This window comes from Corvus kubaryi, unplaced genomic scaffold (assembly GCF_017639235.1).
Source record: "Corvus kubaryi isolate FWS band 111438036 unplaced genomic scaffold, C.kubaryi_AGA036_p1.0 71, whole genome shotgun sequence".
Lineage (NCBI taxonomy): Eukaryota > Metazoa > Chordata > Aves > Passeriformes > Corvidae > Corvus > Corvus kubaryi.
In genome coordinates, this window is record NW_024582059.1 from 6,510,161 (window position 1) to 6,530,558 (window position 20,398).

General features: G+C 38.3%; 1 protein-coding gene across 4 annotated transcripts in view; it reads right to left on the reverse strand.

Annotated features, from left to right (window-relative positions):
- FBXW7 (F-box and WD repeat domain containing 7) overlaps positions 1 to 20,398 on the reverse strand; it is a 181,400-nt gene that overhangs the window by 100,458 nt on the left and 60,544 nt on the right. For all 4 annotated transcript variants that reach the window (XM_042049561.1, XM_042049559.1, XM_042049563.1 and 1 more), the window contains exon 2: positions 948 to 1,505. In XM_042049561.1, the coding sequence (XP_041905495.1) occupies positions 948 to 1,436 (489 nt within the window). In that variant the 5' untranslated portion in view covers positions 1,437 to 1,505. The remainder of the gene's footprint in view (positions 1 to 947; positions 1,506 to 20,398) is intronic.

The window sequence follows — 20,398 nt, forward strand, 5'->3', positions numbered from 1 at the left end:
TTTTGTTTTTTGAAAGGTGAGAGGAGGCTAGGTGTTCTATTAACAATTAATGAGTAAGAAAAAGAAATTAGTATATAGGCTTAGGAACAACATTCTTCCAGAAGAAGGCCTGCTCCTCTTTCTTACTAGTCAATAACACTGCTTTCATTGTTTTTCTGCTCCTAAGAGTTAACAGAATTCCTCCTTCCCAAAGAATTCGGAAAATACAGTGAAGTATGAATGCACACTGCAGGCAATAACCCAATAACTTTCTTTAATCTAAAACATTAGGTGATATAAGTAGAAATAAAGATGAAGATTAATTTCCATATTCTTACTGCAAATCTGAAGCAATGACCAGCACACGGGTTCAAGGTCCTCACAAGCAGGATAACATAAGACATTATGTAACGATTTTCTAACTGAATGACTGGCTATCACACTTTCTTTAACCAGTATTTTGTCAAGGAACCCAGCAGGCCAGCAGGAAGACCTTCATGTTTCTATAATATTCCACCCTACTTTTTCATGACAATGTTTTAACCGAGATGAAATCAGATCTTGTCTAAGATCTTTTCAGATCTCGTCTGAGAACATAACACATGTACAATTGCTTACCTTTCCTTCTTGCCCACTTGGAGAAGGAAAATATCATAAATAATGCCAGGAAGGTCTTAAGTAAAAATATTTATAAAGAAACATCTTGGTATTTTGACTGTAGTCATCAGAACACTATTCCTTAAAATATACAGTAGTATTTGCTCATGTCAAATGCATGCAAATATTTTGAATATTAACAGCTAAAATAGCATAGTTTTTGTGGAGTGCCTAAATTCTTCATCGTAAACTCTTTAGGAAATAAAATCTTTGCTTCATTGTAAAACTTTAGTTTATGCTAAATATGCCATTTTATTTCCAAAATCCGAAGTTAATGAGGATTAAGAGCACAAAAAAATGTAGCTTCTCACCTTTGTCTTCATGTAGAATGGTGATGACTGGTGAATGGGCAAGTCCATGAGGCTATTGGAATTTGTGACACTATTACTGTTAGCATGTTCATCTTCTCTACTGCTGTCATCAGACTGATCAAAATCATCACTGTCCTGGTCCATTTCCTCCTCCTCTTCCACCTCCTCCTCTTGATCACCAGCATGTTCATCATCATCTTCTTCTTGGTTACAAGTAGAATCTTCATCCACTGTAATAAGTCTATTATTATTTTCTTCTAACTGTTCCTGCTGAGACTCATGCCTGCCATCAAATCCAGGTTCTTCTCCTCCTATCTCCCCATTCCTCCCAATGTGCTGCTCCTCTTGTTGTCGTCTTTGCTGCTGCTCTTCCTCTTCTACGACCCGATTCATCTGCTCCTCATCTACTTGGCTTGAGGAAGCATTACCTCGAAGAGATCCACCAGTTCGCCGCCTCTTGCTGCCCACAGAGAGCAGTTCCTGATTCATTTCCAAAAGCCAGCTTGCTACTTCTTGGACCTTGGCTAGGCTATCTGAAGATGCAAATGCCTTCACATTCTAAGGAGATAAAGAAAAAGCAGAAAATTACAAAAGTTATATTTTTTTATTAGATAAAGCAGTAAGACCCTATTTCACTGTATTATTCCTAGCAACTAAAAACTTCCAGGAAACAAGGAATAATTTCTACTTGACACACAACTAGAAAAACCCAAATAAACTGCAGGCAACTTTCTAGCAAGAGCATTATTTGTTCTGTCAAACTGTCTGATCATGGTCTCTTTAAGCACCAGATTCTGCAAAATTCAGAAGAACTAGTTGCCCTCCTAGAGAATCCACAAGAACCATTAACATTCATGCTAACAGAAGATACAAGTATGCAATACTACTTGCAAAAAATTGGACATGGATCATTTCAAACAGCATTTATTTTCCCTCTCATTTGATTACAGACTTTGTATATTATTCACAAACTGCTATTGGTCTTATGCCTTAAGAGAAGCATATTATCAGATATAATTGAAAGCTTCATTTCTTGTTATTCTAATTTCCTTTTAGATTAATAAAGGAGAGAACACCTATTAAAGAATACAGCTTTATCACTGCCAAGTCTTAAGTTGGCCAGAGAGATGCCCAGTGGTCAAAAGCAGACATCACTAGGCAGCCTGTACGGCCCAGAAATGGCATATACCTCACCAGGAAAAAAAATCACTGTTAGCAGTAAAGTTCTCCAAAGTCTAAGAAGCTACAATAATTGTTAAATGAGTCTCTGAGATGTTAAAAAAGGCCAAAATTAGGTGCATATTAATAAAAACTGAAAAATACTAACGTAATTTCCAAATTATTCATGCATTCAACTACCCACGTGCATCCAAGCAATATATAAGTACAGACGGCTAGAACACAGACTAATTCATTATTAAATTTGGTATCAGATTTCCAGCTATACAGCCTTTGAGACTGGCACATCCAGACTCTGGTTTCCCTAGATTCCAGCAATGTTTTCAGTAGGTCAAGGCAGACACAACTCAGCAAGTAGTCAGATCCACAGGCTATGAAAGCAGTACATGAGAACATGTGCAGAGAGAAATTAGCTTAGAGCCACTGTCCTCGGGGGGCCCACAGCCCACACACACCACACACTCAGCAGGCTACACTGTGAGAGAGAGATTCGGAAAGCACAACACCACAAATGCTGGAAGGGAGCACAACTTCTGAGTATCCTTGGAGTAGGAGCAGTAAAGGACATTTCCATGAGCACAGGACAATAATCTCTGAACCTCGACCACCACCACCATCACCCCCTCCTTTTTCTTAAGTCATCTATCTCTTACAGATTAATTTTTTTTTTTTCAAAACACAAAACCTAGGGCCTCGGATGATGGAACAGATAAATCCCAACTTTTTTCCATTCACCTTATTGGTGACGAGGGAAAAAAGTACCAGAAACCATAGCTCTACTGTAATTTTCAGTGTGCTGTACTATAAAAGCCACAGAAACATATTTACAGATGTTTTTCAGCTCCTTCACTGAGGAGGATTCGTAGCTGAGATTTTGCACTTCTCTGCACCCTTCTTCCTCAGGGAAACACTACTTACATCCCAAAGACAGGGTTCTCAAGTTTCCACGTATCTACCCAGGTGAAGATTCCCCCAAATAAAACCTTATAAGATCAATCACTGAAATATGTGTTCAAAGAAAGTATCCATTAAGTTCCAGTCAGTGAATGAGAAGCTAACACTAAAAGACAGTTAAGCTCCACACATTCAATGGAAGGAAACAGACTCTGTGCTGACGCTTGATTTTTCCATGGATAAAAAGCTTTAGGACACTTGGGTGCACATGACCCAAAACAGAAGCTAATGTCTCTGTTTTCATATTCAAGTGGTATCAAAAACAAATGTGTGTATTTTTCTATGTACAGTAAGGAGCACTTGAGAAAGATGCCATGAAGAGTACGCTTTCAGAGAAATGTTTTCACTTAACAGTTTTCCCCAAAGCTCAGAAACCTTAGCATGTGGGAGTGATGTTTAATAACATTTCATCAAAAGACAAGTTTGGTTGCACACATAATCTGATGTTATTAGAACTTATGTATCAGGCTTGCTACACAGTTTGGGTGTTATGAACAAAACAATACTACATCTTATTTTCTCAACTTGGAAATTTGAAGCACTAAGTAATGTAAAAATCTGTAGTAAAAAAAAAGCAAAAAAAAAGCTGAAGATGTTTACGTCTTCACAATCTAGCAATTCCAGTTTCCACTACAAATGTTTCTCTAAGTAGCCATGAGTGCAGCTTAGAAGTTTAATTGCATTTTTTCAGTATCAGCAGCATTATATATGCAATTATTGGTTTAGTATGTACTTGATAAAACTGCAAATGCTGCATTTGTTTCAATAATTTAATACATACTTTCAATTTGTATCTGTAAGCCACCAACATAAAAGGTCAGCTTTGAAACATTAATCAAATGCGAGAATCCGCTAAATGTTTAAGTGACAAAAATATCAGTGTTGTTACTGTTATTATACCCAAATAAAATTCCAGCCAATTAAAAATGTACACTAGTACTATCATATATTTTTAATTATTCCCACATTTTTGAGTGACCATCAGTTCATGAAATTAGCTTTAGTCATTAGTGGTTTCCATTTTACTCTGCATCTGCACGAATAAACTCAACTTGTTTTTTCAAGAAGCCTGTAAAATACATTATCAAAATTTAATTACAAGCAGTGCTACATCAGAAATCATCAGTATGCAGAGAGGTGATGCATTTGCTAAAGAACAGATGGATGTACATTATCTGAGAGATTTGAAACATTGAAGCTGCCTTCTGTCATGTAAGTGCTTTCAGAATTAACTACTGTCAGCTAATACACAAGACACAATAATTTCCATATATAAGGTAGATAAGGAATAAGAAAGGATTATTATTTTGCTGGACAAAGTGTATTTACAAATCAGCTTCCAGAGAACTGAAATGATGTGTTTTCAGCTGATACAGTGTCTCCTTCATTTATACAGTCAGAGACTAAAATGACTCAAACCAGCAAAAATTCAGAAGAACCACTGAGGAAAACCACTGTTTTTCCTACCTGCCTCAGATCACATAGATTTTTTTTCAGACAGACACCAAAACATTGCAGTGCAAGACTTTGCATAAACATGAAAAACTCATTAAACTTGGTCAATGAATCTAAGTTGGCAATTCCCAGGTAAGTTTCTTAACACTTGCATTGCATGGGAAAACAAAATGCAAGAGACCCCTACGGAAAATGGAAATCTCCAGACTCACCCAACAGTAAACTCAGAGCTGATGAAGGCATCCCACACTTCTATTGAAGACTGCATGCAGCCCCCACCTCTATTGAATATTAAATGTTATTTAAGCATAATTCTTCAGCTTCATCCATTATATTTTCACAGAAGGTAGATTATAAAAATAAATATGAACAACAGTTGCTCAAAACAAGAAATGTCAACCAATACTAGAAGACTACAGGGAAAACTACTCAGGGTTATCTGCCACAACAGGTTGCATTCTGTACTGAGAGGATGACCACTTCACTTCCTGCTTTACTGCTGAAACATCTCTATCCTGCTAATACAGATACAAAAGTCGTTAAATATTTTTAACCTACAAACCCACTAACTATGGGAAAATGAAATTTCTATCAGTACTGCTTGTTTTTATTACTCCTTTTTTATCACTTGAAACTTCAAGGAATAAAGGAAATGAGGTGGATGTAGAGAGGTGGAGGTTGGGGAGTGGTGGGATTTGTTTTTTAACAAAATATAACAAATTGTGAAAAGGTTTTAAAGAATTAACTTGGAAATTAATGTATCAGACTAACTTGGATACTAACCTAAGTATCATGACAGCATTTCGTGAAAAGACAGAATAGCTACAGACACAACATGGTTTACATGCACAGTGAATGCTGCTAGAACAAATCTTTTGAGATTACAGATTTAGTGGACAAAGACAATTGCACTAACACATAAACTTCTGTAGATATTTGACTAAACCGTAGCACTGTAGTGTATCTGAGCTTTTTATTGTGTTATTTAACTGTGCAATACTGAAGTGACGTAAAAGCAAAAAAGGAACATCCCACCCAAGCTAAGGATCTCCTCAGGTTTCATTTCAACATCCAAATCCACCTTCTGAAAAGAAGTATGAGACCCCTACAAGCACACTCTACCCAAGACCGACACTGGTGCATTGGTCCTCACGAGCAATCAGCACAGTGCTGTAGGGGCAGATGTGCAAAGCTGAGACACAGCACCCACAGGATACCGGCTCTGGGAAGGGGAAATGACTTATTCCCAGAGCTGCTTGGACATCCCAAGCCTAAAATGACCCTCACAGTTGGAGCACACCTTCTGCTTTAGTTTCACCCAGAAGGTGCTTTGGGACAGCTGTGCTTCAACTCATTCTACTGGAGAGCAGGTGTGGACAATCAGGAATCAGACTTTAAAAGGTGCACTTGATCCAAATCCAAACTACCACACAAAGTGCAAATACATCTCACAAGCCAGGCTATCTAAGGCCTGCTAAGCCCGTTTGAAAAACCCCTTGCATACAAAGGGGATTTACATGCAGCATCAAGCAGGCACAAATAAGTAACACAGTTAATACTGAGACTGTGAACCGTGTTTTACTAAAGAAAAATATATATTTGAGTATGGCCATGCTAGCTAATGTTGCAAAACACTATGAGCAAGACACATACATGATGTATTAAAGAAAACAGTTAATTTATTGGTCTGATTACTGGCTACACAGTTTTATATATGGGAAAGATTTTGAACAATAGCAAAGTAACAAACCTGTGTTGGATACATTGCACAGATGAAGAAAATAAAAAACCTTCTGTATTTCATCAGCACATACGTTGATTAGAGCAAGACTGAAACACTAATTTTCAGTAGCTTTTCTTCAAAATAAAATACATCATTAACAATGTATCTCGTTCTACAAGCATGCATGCTTCTTCTAAGAATGATAAATTACTTCTTCCAAACATATACATACCTCAAATCTCTCAGTCAACTCCATTATTCACAGCTCCAAGCTCCAGAACAAAATAGCAGCTAAAATGATTCCCTGCTACTACCTTACTATTAACCTCCAAGCAAAGCTCTGCCAACACTTAATAGAATAGCATGTGCAATGTTTCTGTTGTATTAGAAATTATCCTGCTCCTTTTTCACTATCTCAATATACTTTAACAATCAATAGTTTATTCAGTGCAAAGTGGCCAATGCAACAAACACTAAATGAAAGTGCTCCTCTAATTACTTACTTATGTCAAACATAAATCTGACAGCACACAAAAGAATAGATTTAGTATTCATTAAATTTAAAAAATACCACAATTAACATTTCCTGCTTAAATTTAATTAAGTCCAGCTGTATTTAATCTTCTTTTGCAGCCAGTTTTAATTATCTCCCTCTCCACTGAAATTCAGGCCCAACTTTCCATATACCTGCTGAAGCTTTTCATCAAGTCCTGGTGTCCTGACCTCTCCTCCTGAATGTTTCTGAACAAAGACACTTCCAGGTTTCCCACCACATATGGTCTACTGTAAGATGTCTCTGCCTCCTGTTCACCTGCTTCTATTTAACCTCACAATCCTATTTCAACAGACTTTACCCCTTCTCTCCCTATTTCACCATCCAACTTAGTTTTTTCCTCCCAGGACTGCCTCTGAAAATGGCTCCCTCTCTAATCCCAGGCCTCAATTTCCCAATCCCCTTTAGCCTCCAGTGCTACTTTACAGTCTCGGACACTTTGCTTCATTCCAATCCGTTCCCCACAGAAAACAAAGAGATTTAAAAGAGAGACAATATCTGATAATACATTTGACAGAGCCACATCCCTGGCTATCAGAGGACAACTACACAGAAACCATTAAAAACAACATTTTGCTTTAACTCTGGGCATGAAAGACCTATCACGTAATCCTACCCTCTTCTGGCACAAATACATTAAGTATTTAACATGGGATAAAATATGAAATAGTACACAAAACCCACTAGAGAATAAGAATACAAAAAGCAGTTTAGAAAACAAGTAAATGCTACAAGAATTTACATATATTTAGCAGTATTTAGACTAAGTGGCTCAGTAAGGAAATACCAGAGGTAGAAGAGAGATGAATAGACCTTTCTTGAGCAAGAGTTTAGAAGAAACAGTCTGAGCTACAAGCAGCCACATTCTTTAGATTATGATAGAGTGTGTATGATCATACAACCGCATACAAGGTTCAGGCACACACAAACACAGAACCTGGATGTGTTAGAGCTCATAAGGATTCCACAGATTCTCTTTGCAATAGCAAGAGAAGCATCAAATCTTAACACTTTAAACCAAAGGCCTTTTCTTCCCTCTTTGTGCATTCTCAAAACAAGGGCTGCTCTGGCTAAAAGAGGGGATAATCTGAGTTGAAGTTGTAGCAGTTTTTAATGCTCTAGCACAAAGAACCACACTATAAAATGTACTAATAGAGGCTTGATGTCCAAATTAAAGCAATCAACATATAAGAGGAAGAGAGAAACTAGGGGATTTTTTTTTCTGCCAACACTTGTTTGTAAGTAACTCATGACCTTAATTCTTGTATTTGAAGTGTTTCCGAACCTCCTTGCATTTTCCTTGCTTCAAAAAGAAGAATACCATAGCAAATAATCAGTGAATAATGTCTTACAGAAGTTATGATTTTACCTTAAAATTTGACACATGAGAAAATGAGAATTACTGTGTAATGCTGTGGCAAGGATGGGGTGGAGGTAAGAGGGAAATGTGAAAGTGACCCATGAAGAAATTGTTGAAAGCCTCCATCACACAGTAATAAGAAAACTGCACTTAAAAAAACCCCAACAAAATTCTAAGTCCCTTTCCTCAAAGCCATATCCCAACTGAGAAGTTATTAATACACCAGTACAGTGTTATTGTAGAAGTGGGGAGCTCAAGTCACTCTATCAAGAACACTGTTCACACTTCTTAGCTCCCTGAAAGTCAAGACAAACAATAAAAGTCCAAAAGTTACTCTTTAATTTAAATTCTGTGTTGCTATGTTCTTATCAAGAACATTGAATGGATATAATCTAGAATAAAATCACTTGCATTCCTTAAAAGATATAATGGGAGGCAACAATCCACAGTAGGAGGAGACCTGTATTATGACTAATCTTACTGTGTTCATATAAACAATTACGTTATTTTCAGTATTTATATTAGTAATGACTGTTATGCAGAAGACGACTGGTTTGTCTTTTCACTAACAACTCTTAAAAGAAGAAGGATTAAGCTGCAAAATCTGACAAGTTAACTATCATGTGGAACTAATGAAAGGCTTCTCTCCCGTTTTCCTCAGAAAAGGAAAAGCTGAAAAAAAGCCTTGAATTATTTAAAGGGTGCCAAGTTTTCCAGCAACTACTAAAAACAAAACAGGCAAGTCCTCCATATAATCCTGCATGCTGCCACTCAATATCAAGCAGTGATTATTTTTCCATTGAAAGGACCTCTGAGGTATAAAAGCTAAGCACACAATTTTCAATTGTCTTAACCTTTCCACTTTGACAACTGTACCATTATTTGGGTTCTTATATTAAAATTTTTATCTCTCCAAATGAAAAATTCTTACCTCGAATACTAATGAATACCTGCTTATTGTTTTGCCCATGAATTAGATTACTACAAGAAGCCTGCACTACTACTGCTAAAGATCCAGCACAAGCATCCTTGTTTGCTCAATTTAGAACAGAAAGTTAGTATTTCAGCCTCGTGTAAACTATGCTTTCTGTGCATACTAACAAGGCAGAGTTTCTTGCCAAAAGCAAACATTAGATCATACTTATAACAACATAAACAGAGTATCTTTAGCTACATTACTTGAGAAGCAAGTGGGCTGAAGAATTCTCAGTTTAGAAAACCAGGCAGGCAGTTTCTCATATGCCTTTCAAATTTGAAGATGCTGTTGTATAGCTACTTACCAAAGGCCAGAAGTGTACCAACAGAATCATCCCAACTCTTCATGATAGATACACATGTAACAAAGAATTTCTCTACAAAAAAGGATCACAAATCCTCTTACAGTACAAAAGGAGACTAAGTACTCCTTAAAACTTAACAGGTTTGGATAATTTTAGGTTTGAATTCAACCTTCTTTTCAAAAAGTAAGTAAACGAAGTTTGTGGCAGCTGTGAGGGCTTTCCAAGCTGGCCCAACATCTCCACAGTACTATGCATTCTGTTCTACTTTCACATGCCTTTCTGCCCCCAGACCAGACCACCTATATTCCCTGTGAGTCAGTTTTACAGCATCATCAACACCACTGCATACAAGGACCTTCCCAGCTGCCCACACCAACAACTGCTTATGATAGTTTTATACTGCTCACGGCCTTTCATCCATAGGAAATTAGTCTGAGGAGCAATGAGGATGACTCTGCTAGTATGGCTTTCTAGTAGAGAACTTCAGTTAAGCTGTGCTGGAGTGTTACTGTGTTGTGGAAAAGCTCTTCTGAATTAACACACATTAAGCCATAGGTACCAGCACATGGAACCAGAAACCTCAATGATGAAGTCCATTTTATGTGAACAGGTAATGTGATTACTATGCAGAAACAACTCCATTCTTCCCAACTGCCTAGGTGAACATGGATTTGATCCAATAGACAAGAAGCAAGATCCAATCACTAAGTGTTGAAATGAGAAAAATACAAATGGAATTAACTATGAGGATAATTACTCACTGTAATAGTTCACTAGGAAGACAGTAAATTCATCACCGCTTTAAGTCTTAAATTAGAAATATACTCCATCTTAGTTTAACACATACATTCAACAACTGCAGAACATGCAGCACAAGTGCAGCTACCAGAGCATGGTGAGCTGCCTGCCTCTCCCTGAGCATATACACAAACGAGAGCTGTTGTCACCTCCTCTCTGCTGCCACACTGACACAGAGGCAAAACGTATTACCAAACTGCTGATTAAACCCTGCGTGGTTTCAGTGCAGACTTATTTCCCAACTACTAGGCTTAACACAAAGGCTAGTGTTGTATGGCCAATACAGCCTTAACATAAATTTTTCTTCAGCATCCATAACATTGCTGAATGTGGCCCTAGGGCTGGGATGCATTTCCAGTGAGAAAACCTTAGCAGTACAGTATGCTGAACCACTTTACATATCCATTCACACAGACTGTTACCCCTCCTGGTGCTTCTTTGCGAAGCTGCATCGTAAGAGCGATACATGAATAACTTCCAAGCAGAGCTGCTCATTATTAATGCAAACTATTCGGAAGGCAAAAGCAAAACAGCATTTGGCAGCAAGACCACTGCCATTAAGACATTTGCCTGCAAACCTCAAAGTGATTTCTGAAGTACCCAACTGACTTCTCTGTCTCGGTTTCTTTCCTGTCCACTAATCATAAAAGTAATTTTGGGTGCATTTCCTGAAATTATAGGTTTTGCTAATAGTGAGTTGCAATTTTACCAGATGGCTGGCATCCACTTCTAGCAAAATGGTAGCATGATTTCTTGCACTAAGACTACAATTCAAATGCTGCTGAAATGCAGCACAAACAAGCAGACACACAGAAGAGCAGAGACATCAAAAAACCAAAAAAAGTCATTTAGAACACAGGGCACAAAAGATGGACCAAAAAAGGTCATCTTTAACTGAAGTGGGCTAACAGACCTTGAGAACAAATAGCAGCTAAATTTAGTTGAATTTAAAATTAATTTAGTTACATGGAAACAGGAGGAAGGGCAGGAAATTAACACCAAGTACCAAATTGTCCCCTACCTCAGAGCTGTTTGAGAAAAGAGTTCTCTAATGTGGAACAACATACAAACAGATGGGAACATATATATCCTTCAGACTGAAAAGCATTCCAGTGGTTAAAAAAGTTGATGATAGCAGGATTAAAGCTGAGAAAAGTGAGAATCAAGAACTGTGACTACTATTAAAGAACGTTTTTCTTTGAGTGATTAAAACCAGTTGAAGTAAATATTCCTTCTTCAAGCAGCTCTTATACCACCTCTAATAAGCAAGAATAATCAACTCCCTTTATGCCCAAGAAGCTTCAATGCACAGAACAGCATTTTCAAGCCTGTTATAGTAATGACTAACGAAGTAAAGGAGAAGCAATGCAGGTTATGCCATGAGAAGTCCAATCTCACTATTCTGTTCAGTTGCAGGCTTCTGCGTCAGACTAACTTCCTAAAAATTATTATAAGTTTATGGTAAAAATTAAGAATATTCTACCAAGACTAAATAGCCACCCCTCAATTTGAACTCTACAATTTTTTATATTATTCTAAGCATACAAGATGATGAGAAACAAGAGAAGAAGAATTAAACCCCCAAGTCTTTCCAAGTTATCAACAACAAATTTTACCTCAAGATCCACAATGGACAATGCTTATTCCAGGCTACTGCCCAATTTTTTTATTTTAATTTCCTGTTTTCAATTGCCTATTCTTTAAAAAAAGTCTGAAGGACAAGGCCAACAATATCCTGGGTGCATTAGGAAGAGCATTGCCAGCAGGGGAAGGGAGGTGATCCTGCCCCTCTACTCAGCCCTGGTGAGGACACCTGTAGTGTTGTGTCCAGTTCTGGACAAGAGACATGGAGCTCCTGGAATGAATCCAGTGGAGGGGAACAAAGATGGTGAAGGGACTGGAGCATCTCTGAGGAAAGGCTGAGGGAGCTGGGCCTGTTCAGCCTTGAGATGATTGAGATGTCTGTCAGTATCTGAAGGGAGCGTGTCAGAGGATGGAGCCAGGCTCTTCTCAGTGGTGCTGAGCAATATGACACAAGCCAATGGGCAGAACCTGATGCACAGGAAGTTCCACCTGACCATGAGGAAAAACTTCTTTACTGTGCAGGTGACCATGCACTGGAATGGATGGTCCAGAAAGGTTGTGGAGTCTCCCTCACTGGAGATATTCAAGAACCCTCTGGACACAATCCTGTGCCATGTGCTCTAGGATGACCCTGCTTGAGCAGGGAGGTTGGACCAGATGACCCATTGTGGTCCCTTCCAACCTGACCCATTCTCTGATTCAGCTATCATGTAGTCCTATATGCTAGGAAAAAAAAAAGTAGTTCTATCAGTATTGTTAAAGCAGATTGGAGCAAAAGGCTGTAATACAATATAGACAAAACCATTTCTCATTTGTGTTTTATTCAACAGTTATAAATCAAATCTCTGACATAAGAAAAGGTAGCTGGGGTTAGATTGGGGTAGAAAACATGCCTCATGCAAGCAACACAAGATACAAACACTGGTGTATTTTACCATTTTGGTGGGGAAAACTATGGCTCAGCCTTATTCCTGTGAAGTTGCTCTAAAAGAACAAGGAACAATATATATATATTTATGAAGAAAGTCCATCTGTTGGCAGTCCCAATTCATATCTTATAAAATACTCAGCCATGAACGCTAAATCAGATTTTTGCAGTATCTGCTGATCAATACTGTTTCCATCCTGAATGCCGTACTTTCAAAGATGAACTCCAAATTATGTACTTTCTTCCAGAAAGTCAATGAACGTGTTAAATGCCTTTGCATCAATATCTGATACTGAAGAGCCTGTGATCTGCTCTTCTTTACTTTTAATAAAAGCAAGAAATACAAAGAGAAACATAAAGGCAGCATTTACCAGACTTGCTGAAATACACTGGTTTGTCTGCATTTTCAGCACCTTCATCAGTAGAAAGACATAAGTAAAACAAGGTCACATACTACCAGAACACAGCAGAACACATTCCTTTTTCTGGTGTCTAATTTAAAAGAAAAAGTTCCAAACCAATTACAGTCTCCACATGGTATTAAAAAAACAGTAAATGCCTTCTCATTAACCTCATATCTCCAGAACACTGCCTAGCACGCATTGGTTCCTAAGTGTTATGTTCTCTGTGTCACAGAGAATCTTTATGGCACTAGATTTAAAATCTGACCTTGCAGAACAAGGCACTTGCTGACAAACAGCATGAGTGAGTGCCAGGTTTGAAGGAAGATGATATCCCACCCTATCTAAAAGAATCTGGCCCTGGTCCAAACAGACTCTTAGCAGGCTCCACTGGAGAAATGGAAATGGTTGCAATTATTGTTATTGATTTAATGCCCTTAAAATGGCTCTCTGAGAATCTTATTTCAGTAACTGATTAAGCAGTATGATTCAGCAGCAGGGCATCTGCTAACAACCTACAGATACATAGATTTCTTTGCTCAAGCTATTTCTGGGACCAGGAAAGTAAGTTTTTGTATTTGCATGTCCAGAGGTAGATAAGAATGTAAGGTGGCCTACAATATTTATGTCAGGCAGGCATTCAAACTTTCTTTCCAATTCTACAAAACCATCAACTCTAAATCCCCTGTTTCTGCTCTGCAACACTTTCCTAGCAGGAAAGATGATGTGACTACAAGCAGCAAAGAGAGCCATGCTCAGAGCAGAAAAGCACTGACCACATATACAGTTAACAAATAATTTACCTGAACTACCAAATAAAAGATACTGACGCAGACAAATATAAACAAATTTAAAATTAGAAACTGGGATCACAATTTGAATGGATGAAAAACATACAGAGATTCTTTCCAGTGACTAACGTCATTTAAGATGACATTAACATGTTACTGTTATCCTGTCACAGGTTATTTCCAGCAGAGCTTCACCAAATCAATTGAATCCCCCATACCTATTCCAGAAAAAAAATACTCAAATCAATTTAATCTCACCAGTTTCCTCTAACATATATTGTGTTGCTGGCACTGGGTTAAGAAGGACAGATATTAATTGTTTTAAGGACAGCAGATCTTACACCTTTCATCAGAGATGGGTAATGACTAGGGACCAATTAACATCTCACACCACAGCAAAATAAACACCTACTAATAAACTTGAAGCTGTACTCTTCAGTAAAAGCAAAGCATGCTCTACTGCTAGCATTATGGGTATAAACTTGACTACTGTCAGGAGTCTCACCAACCCACCAGTCTGCCACAGTTGGCATCATTTCTCATGCTTATGTGGAAAGAGGCATGCAGGGCTAGGAGAGTTTCTTCCCAACAATGGCAGCTGCTAAGAGGAACAGCCTCCCATGTCACCACCTTGGTCCACCTTTACTGTAGGCTAATCTACGTTCCTGACTTTTCAAGACCCCTGTAGGTGAAGAGCAGTCTCTATCTTTCCAAGACAGTGCTAGCAGAGTCAGCTGCTACATCAGGTGTATTGTGTTTCACAAAGGTCAGCTGCCGTGGCACACACCTGCCTTATGGATACTGGAGACCAGCATATTTTGGAAGCAAGTAGATGAAGTTGCTCAGGTCCTAGTGAAGTACTGATATTCAGAAGGAGAAATTTGCTAGATTGCTGGTAACAGGTGGAAATACAAAGCAGATGAGATCTACAATCTGTGAGACAAAATGGTTTGTCTCCTAAGTGCCACAAGAACCCACAACACAATAGGCAAGAGAAAAGTCAAACCTTGTTGACACGAAAGAAAAGAGCTCTGGATGCACTGAACACACAAAGCACATTGTTGGGTTGGCTGTTAATTTTCTAACCTAGAAAAGCTGTTAAAAAACAGAATTAATAAAATAACTGATTTAATGCAAATTTTGAGGCCATTATCAAGCTAAGTCAGAATGTTGTTTTATCACTACTATGTAAGAGTGATATGTGGAACAGTCCAGCTGCAAACAGTTGCATTTCACTCCAACTGTTTCTACTGATAGAATGCAAGATTGGATGACTTTCTGAATAATACATTGGTTGTTGATAGCAACACCACCATCAAAAACAGGGCATTTATATTTGTTCTTACTGGAAAACCTGGCTGATTAGGTTATGTCCTATGACATAGCTTGAAGCCTGCAAAATGGACCTTACAGTAACTTTCTCACTGCAGCAGCCCAAAAAGGCTTTTAGCAACTGAAAGGCTCTCTCACTAAATAGCTCCATGTTTCAAAAGGTCCAATCCTTCACTGAGGAAAAGAGAATATAGTACAGGCAATATGAAGTTCAAGTCATCTCTCACAGCCTTCATGTCTGTGTCTATTTTAATTTTTCTTATAATCTACACATGGGCCTCCATGTTCTCAGACGCATGGATGATTAACAAATGGTACCATTCTGTCTGAAGTTTGAAGTCACTTTTTAGTCACCAAGACATAGGAGTCAGCTATTTGCTCAACTGAAGTAACGATTAGGTATGAAGTATAAAACGGTACAGAAAATATGGCTGAACTTTTTAAAGTATTTACATCTCCATTCTAATCATCTTGACACCTGGGAAATATATAGCACACCAATTTTCTTTCTTTCTTTCTTCAGTAAGAATCCTGGAAAGAAATTAGGCTCTAAGAAATCCTTTTATTTCCTGGTGACTTTTATCAAACCCAAGCAAGAACGTATTTTCTACTTGTAATAGTGCAGAGTTTATCTACTGAAATCCATTCCGACAGAGCTCATAGCCATTCTCAAAGATACTGCAGTTAACATGGGGTAACAGCACCAATGGGATGTACAGATCAGCAGTGAGTAGATCAAGTATGTGTTTCCAAGATATCTCATCTTCATGGGTGGGCACTGACCTGAAACCCCCAAGCTCTTTTAGGCACTTCTGGTACATTTTTTCAATATGTTAAACAACTACTTTGACACTGAAGGTACCATCTGATACAGGAACATGGCTGTTCTCAGCAGCAGCTCCTGCACTCAGTGTTCACTTCTCTGCTAAAGAACTGACCATTTTAAAAACACTGATCAGTGTAAATTTATTGTGGTTCTTCTTGGAACTTCTGGCCCAAAGCCACTTCTCACAGACGGACCAATTAGTCTTGCATTCCTTGATTTTTGAGTCTCAGGAGTGCAGGGAGAGAGTGAAGAAAGCCTGCTGCACATCTGGCTTGGAGTTGAAACTGACACAGAGAGCAACATCTGCCACTCTCAGCTCTAAGGCTCACCAGAAAAAACAATCTGAACCATATCTGAACAGATATGGACCTGTTTTAAAGGACTTGTTACAAGTGGACAGGAGGTGGAAACCTAAAAGTCTGATCCAAAGTCTCTCCAGTCCCAGGTGATAAATTCACAAAACATTGAAACATTTCAGACACTTTTTCTGATGAGTCCTAACATCTGGAAAATGCCACAGTAGCAGGACAGCAGGCTGGGCATTACCAGGTCTTTCTGTCACTGGTGAAGGAATAGACACTGGATGATGAGTGCTCCATCATCTATACCCCAGCATGGATCTATACCAAGCAACTCAGATGCAGGCACCATCCATCAGTGACAAATGGTTGACTTTGTAGAGATCACATTACCAACCTCAAAAAAGCATGAGATTTCTATGAGCTTGCACAGAAATTCTCTTAGTCATGCAACAGAGAAAAGCAGAAGAAATCTTCAGCAGATTTTCTAGCAGGACTTTTTTAAAATATAAAAAATCAACTTCAGAAGTGTGTCAGCAGTTTTTTAGCAGACGCTTTTGAAAAACCATTTAGTTGGTCTTTTTCCTTTGTAGTTGTGTGCATACAGTTCCAGTGGAAACTGAAATATTAGTTGAACTTTTTATACTTTTTATTTTATATAGAGATATACAAGAACTAAAACAAGCATCATAGGGAAACCCTAGATCATTGAATTAGATAAAATTGCAACAAAGCAGTCATATATTAAGTTTAAAATAGGTAAGGACTAGCAGCTAATAGAAAACAAGTGCTCAGCAAGCACCCCAGCATGCTTATTCTGCACAAGATTTATTTTGCTTTCAAAGCACACTTCCTGACACATTAAAATAAGCTATTTAAAGGTACTTCTGGAAAGAATAGGAGTGCAGACATACATGCATACATTCTTCCTGAGGCATAAGCTCAGCCTCCCACACCCAACCTGCTTATCCCTGCATCCAACCAGATCTCCTGGCGTATCTGCGCACATAAGCATCACTAATCCGCCTCAGTCAGAATGAGCCAGGTTAGCTTACAAGTTTAAAGGCTCAGCTAAGCAGATTTGTTTTGCCTGAAATAGATTAGGAAGCACTCACACAAGCAGTTCCACACACAAATTAGAGGTGAATAATCTCCCTCAGGGGCACAGGGCAGGCAGCATGCAGCTACAACATGCAGTTGGCAGAGAACTCAATGCCCACTATGGCCCAGTCACATTCACCTGGGAAAGTAGTAAGAGCTCACTTCAGATTCATGCTTTGTTCTGTTCCACAGTTTCCCCATGTTGATAAGACCCACCAAAAGTCAGCCAAGGATCTCAACCATTGTCTTAGGAAGTAGGTGGCATCTACAGCCTACAAAGTTTTATACGTAACACACATCTCAGAAATGGTAAGTACCAGAGAGGTGATATGTAGAAATGAACTGCTTCCACTTCCCTTATTTAATCAGAGAACAAGCTGTAAATGCAATTAAAATGCAAAATATTTTCCAAGTGATAAAATTTTTTTGTTGTTATTTTCTTTGTGATAAACATACGAGGAAAAGAGTACTGGTCAATTGGAATTGCCAGAAAGATCCTATCTCACTATTCTAATTCATGGGCTTCCTGCTTCTTTAGCAGTCACTTATAAAAGTGAATATCCTGAGAAAGCTCATGAGGAGAGATAATTTCAAGGGAGAAGAAAAAAAAAAGTTCATGCCTATATGCAGATGGCAAATTTACCACAGAATTTACTACTTGGACAGAGTGCTTTGCTCCCAACTTTACTCTCAATTCTAAAAAGGGGTTTTTTTTAAACTTCCTTAAGTTGTTCCAATAATCTCACAAATTTAACAAAATATAAGACAAGTCTGCAAATACACTGAAAGCATAAGCAAAGGTATCAACAATCCCATCATCAGTGGGTTCAAGGAGATGTGCTGTGCAAGGGCATATGTATTCCACAACCAGAACTATAAAAAAGGGTCTTTCTAAAGGTAAATGTTTTAGTGGTTTTTCTACCACTATACTGCATTCACATGTACCTGCTTCTGTTCTGCTACCACTTCTTGTTACTCACGCCTCCAAGAAGGTCTGAGAGAAAAATTTTTGCTCTAGCATTTTTTTATTTACAAGAAGAAAGCAAAGCAATCAGGGAGAGCCTTGGATGCAGACATGTGGGCAGGACTCCTACACTGTTCAGGTTGATGACAGAACTTAGAGCACGCCTCAGGGAATGGAACATCATCAAGAACGTTCCTACCTTTTTCGTTTGTTTGGGTTTTTTGGTGTTTGACTTTTCATTTGTTTTCATGGAGTGGTTTGGGTTTTGTTCTTTTTTAGCAGATCATAGATGCATGGAAGAGATTAGAAGGTAGAAGAATTAGGAATTTTTATCTACAAAATGCAGTAATATTGTCCAGGAATACATGCTGCTCTTACCAAATCCCCATCAACAAGCAGCAAAAGATCACAGCTGAAACAGCTGAACGTAGAAACAGCTACAGACTTCTAATACTCACAGAAGTGGTAATAAAGTAGAAGAAATAAAATGCCAACTGAATCTTTTCTGTTCTGGTAGCAGCAGTGCCATACACTGTTTCAAGAGTGACCTGGAATCATCCAGCCATTAACACAAAACCCTCAAAAATCAACACTTGCAGACAATGTGTTAATTTTATAAAATACTTACTAAAGTTTAGAAGATGCAATGAGAGTCAAAAATACCTGGAGAGAAGTTTCTTTGTTTTGAAAAGCATCTGCAGCTGGATTTGAGCATTCAATTATTTGCTTCTGTAGTGACCACACACTCGGTGACCATATGCTTCAGTAGTAATGAACAACAGCAGGGATAGTGAAAGATGGTAACAAAGTAGTCTGTAAAAGTTCCACCTAAACTCTTAAAAGAAAATCCAAAGAAAGAAGGACATATCTTTCCAAGTGCTAACATACCCTAAAAAAGGCTGTAGGAAATGATTCTATTCCTGCTTGTTGACTTACTACCTCTATCCTCTTCACTATACTTTCCCCATGACTGAAATGCTCCGTGCCGCTCCTGCCTCAGTGCATTCCTGAAAGTCTACTGAAGTCTTTTGGATCTGCAGAAGTAAAACAACCCCAGATTTTGTTTTTCAATATGCACACATTATCGCCTCCTTATTAGTTACCAGTAGCCTTCATGCCCAGTACATAAACATGAAATCCAAAAGCAGCTGCTTTTATTTGTCCTTCACAGGGAAAGTCCCTTCTCCAAGTACAGGTTTGACAAATATCAACCAGGATCTCTCACTATCAGTACATGCATTCCTTTTCAGAAGGAATAAGCCAAGTGGCTCTCATACAGTGGAGTCCATCATTTATACTGTCTAAAGAACAGAATTTGCTCAACAGAATTCACAAATCTCAGACCAAGGAGAGAAGATATACATTTAGCTGCTTGCAATGGGATTGATACGCTGCTTATGAGTTCACCCACTACTGTTTAAGAAAATTAGAAGCAGCAACACAGGAAAGAGGTGACTGAAAAATTGTGTTTTGAAAAGAAATTGCAAGGTGAAGTTAGAAGCTGCGTATCGTAACAGATGTACATTCCAAGTACATGTGGCAGTGTAAAACTAGAAGTGAACTAAGCATAAGGGGATAGCAAGGGGAAAAAACGTGAAGTGCAGAATAAATTACACAGTCTTAGAGGAATTATAGATAATTCATTACTAGATACAGAGTAAACAGGATCAGATCTGTTCAGCGCCTGTAGGCAAGAAAGTGCATTATTGATTTACTGTATTATGCAAGGCTTGGAGAAAGACGACGACTCAGGAGTAAGTGTTCCAGCATATCAATTTTTATATTTAGTAACAGCTGAAACAAGCAGAAATGGACACTTCATAACATTAGTACTAGGTTGTTTATTTTATGCTTCAAGATAAATTGGCTTTGTGCACCAAGAAGAGGAAAACTGTCATAAAGGCCAAGAACTCAATTCCTTAA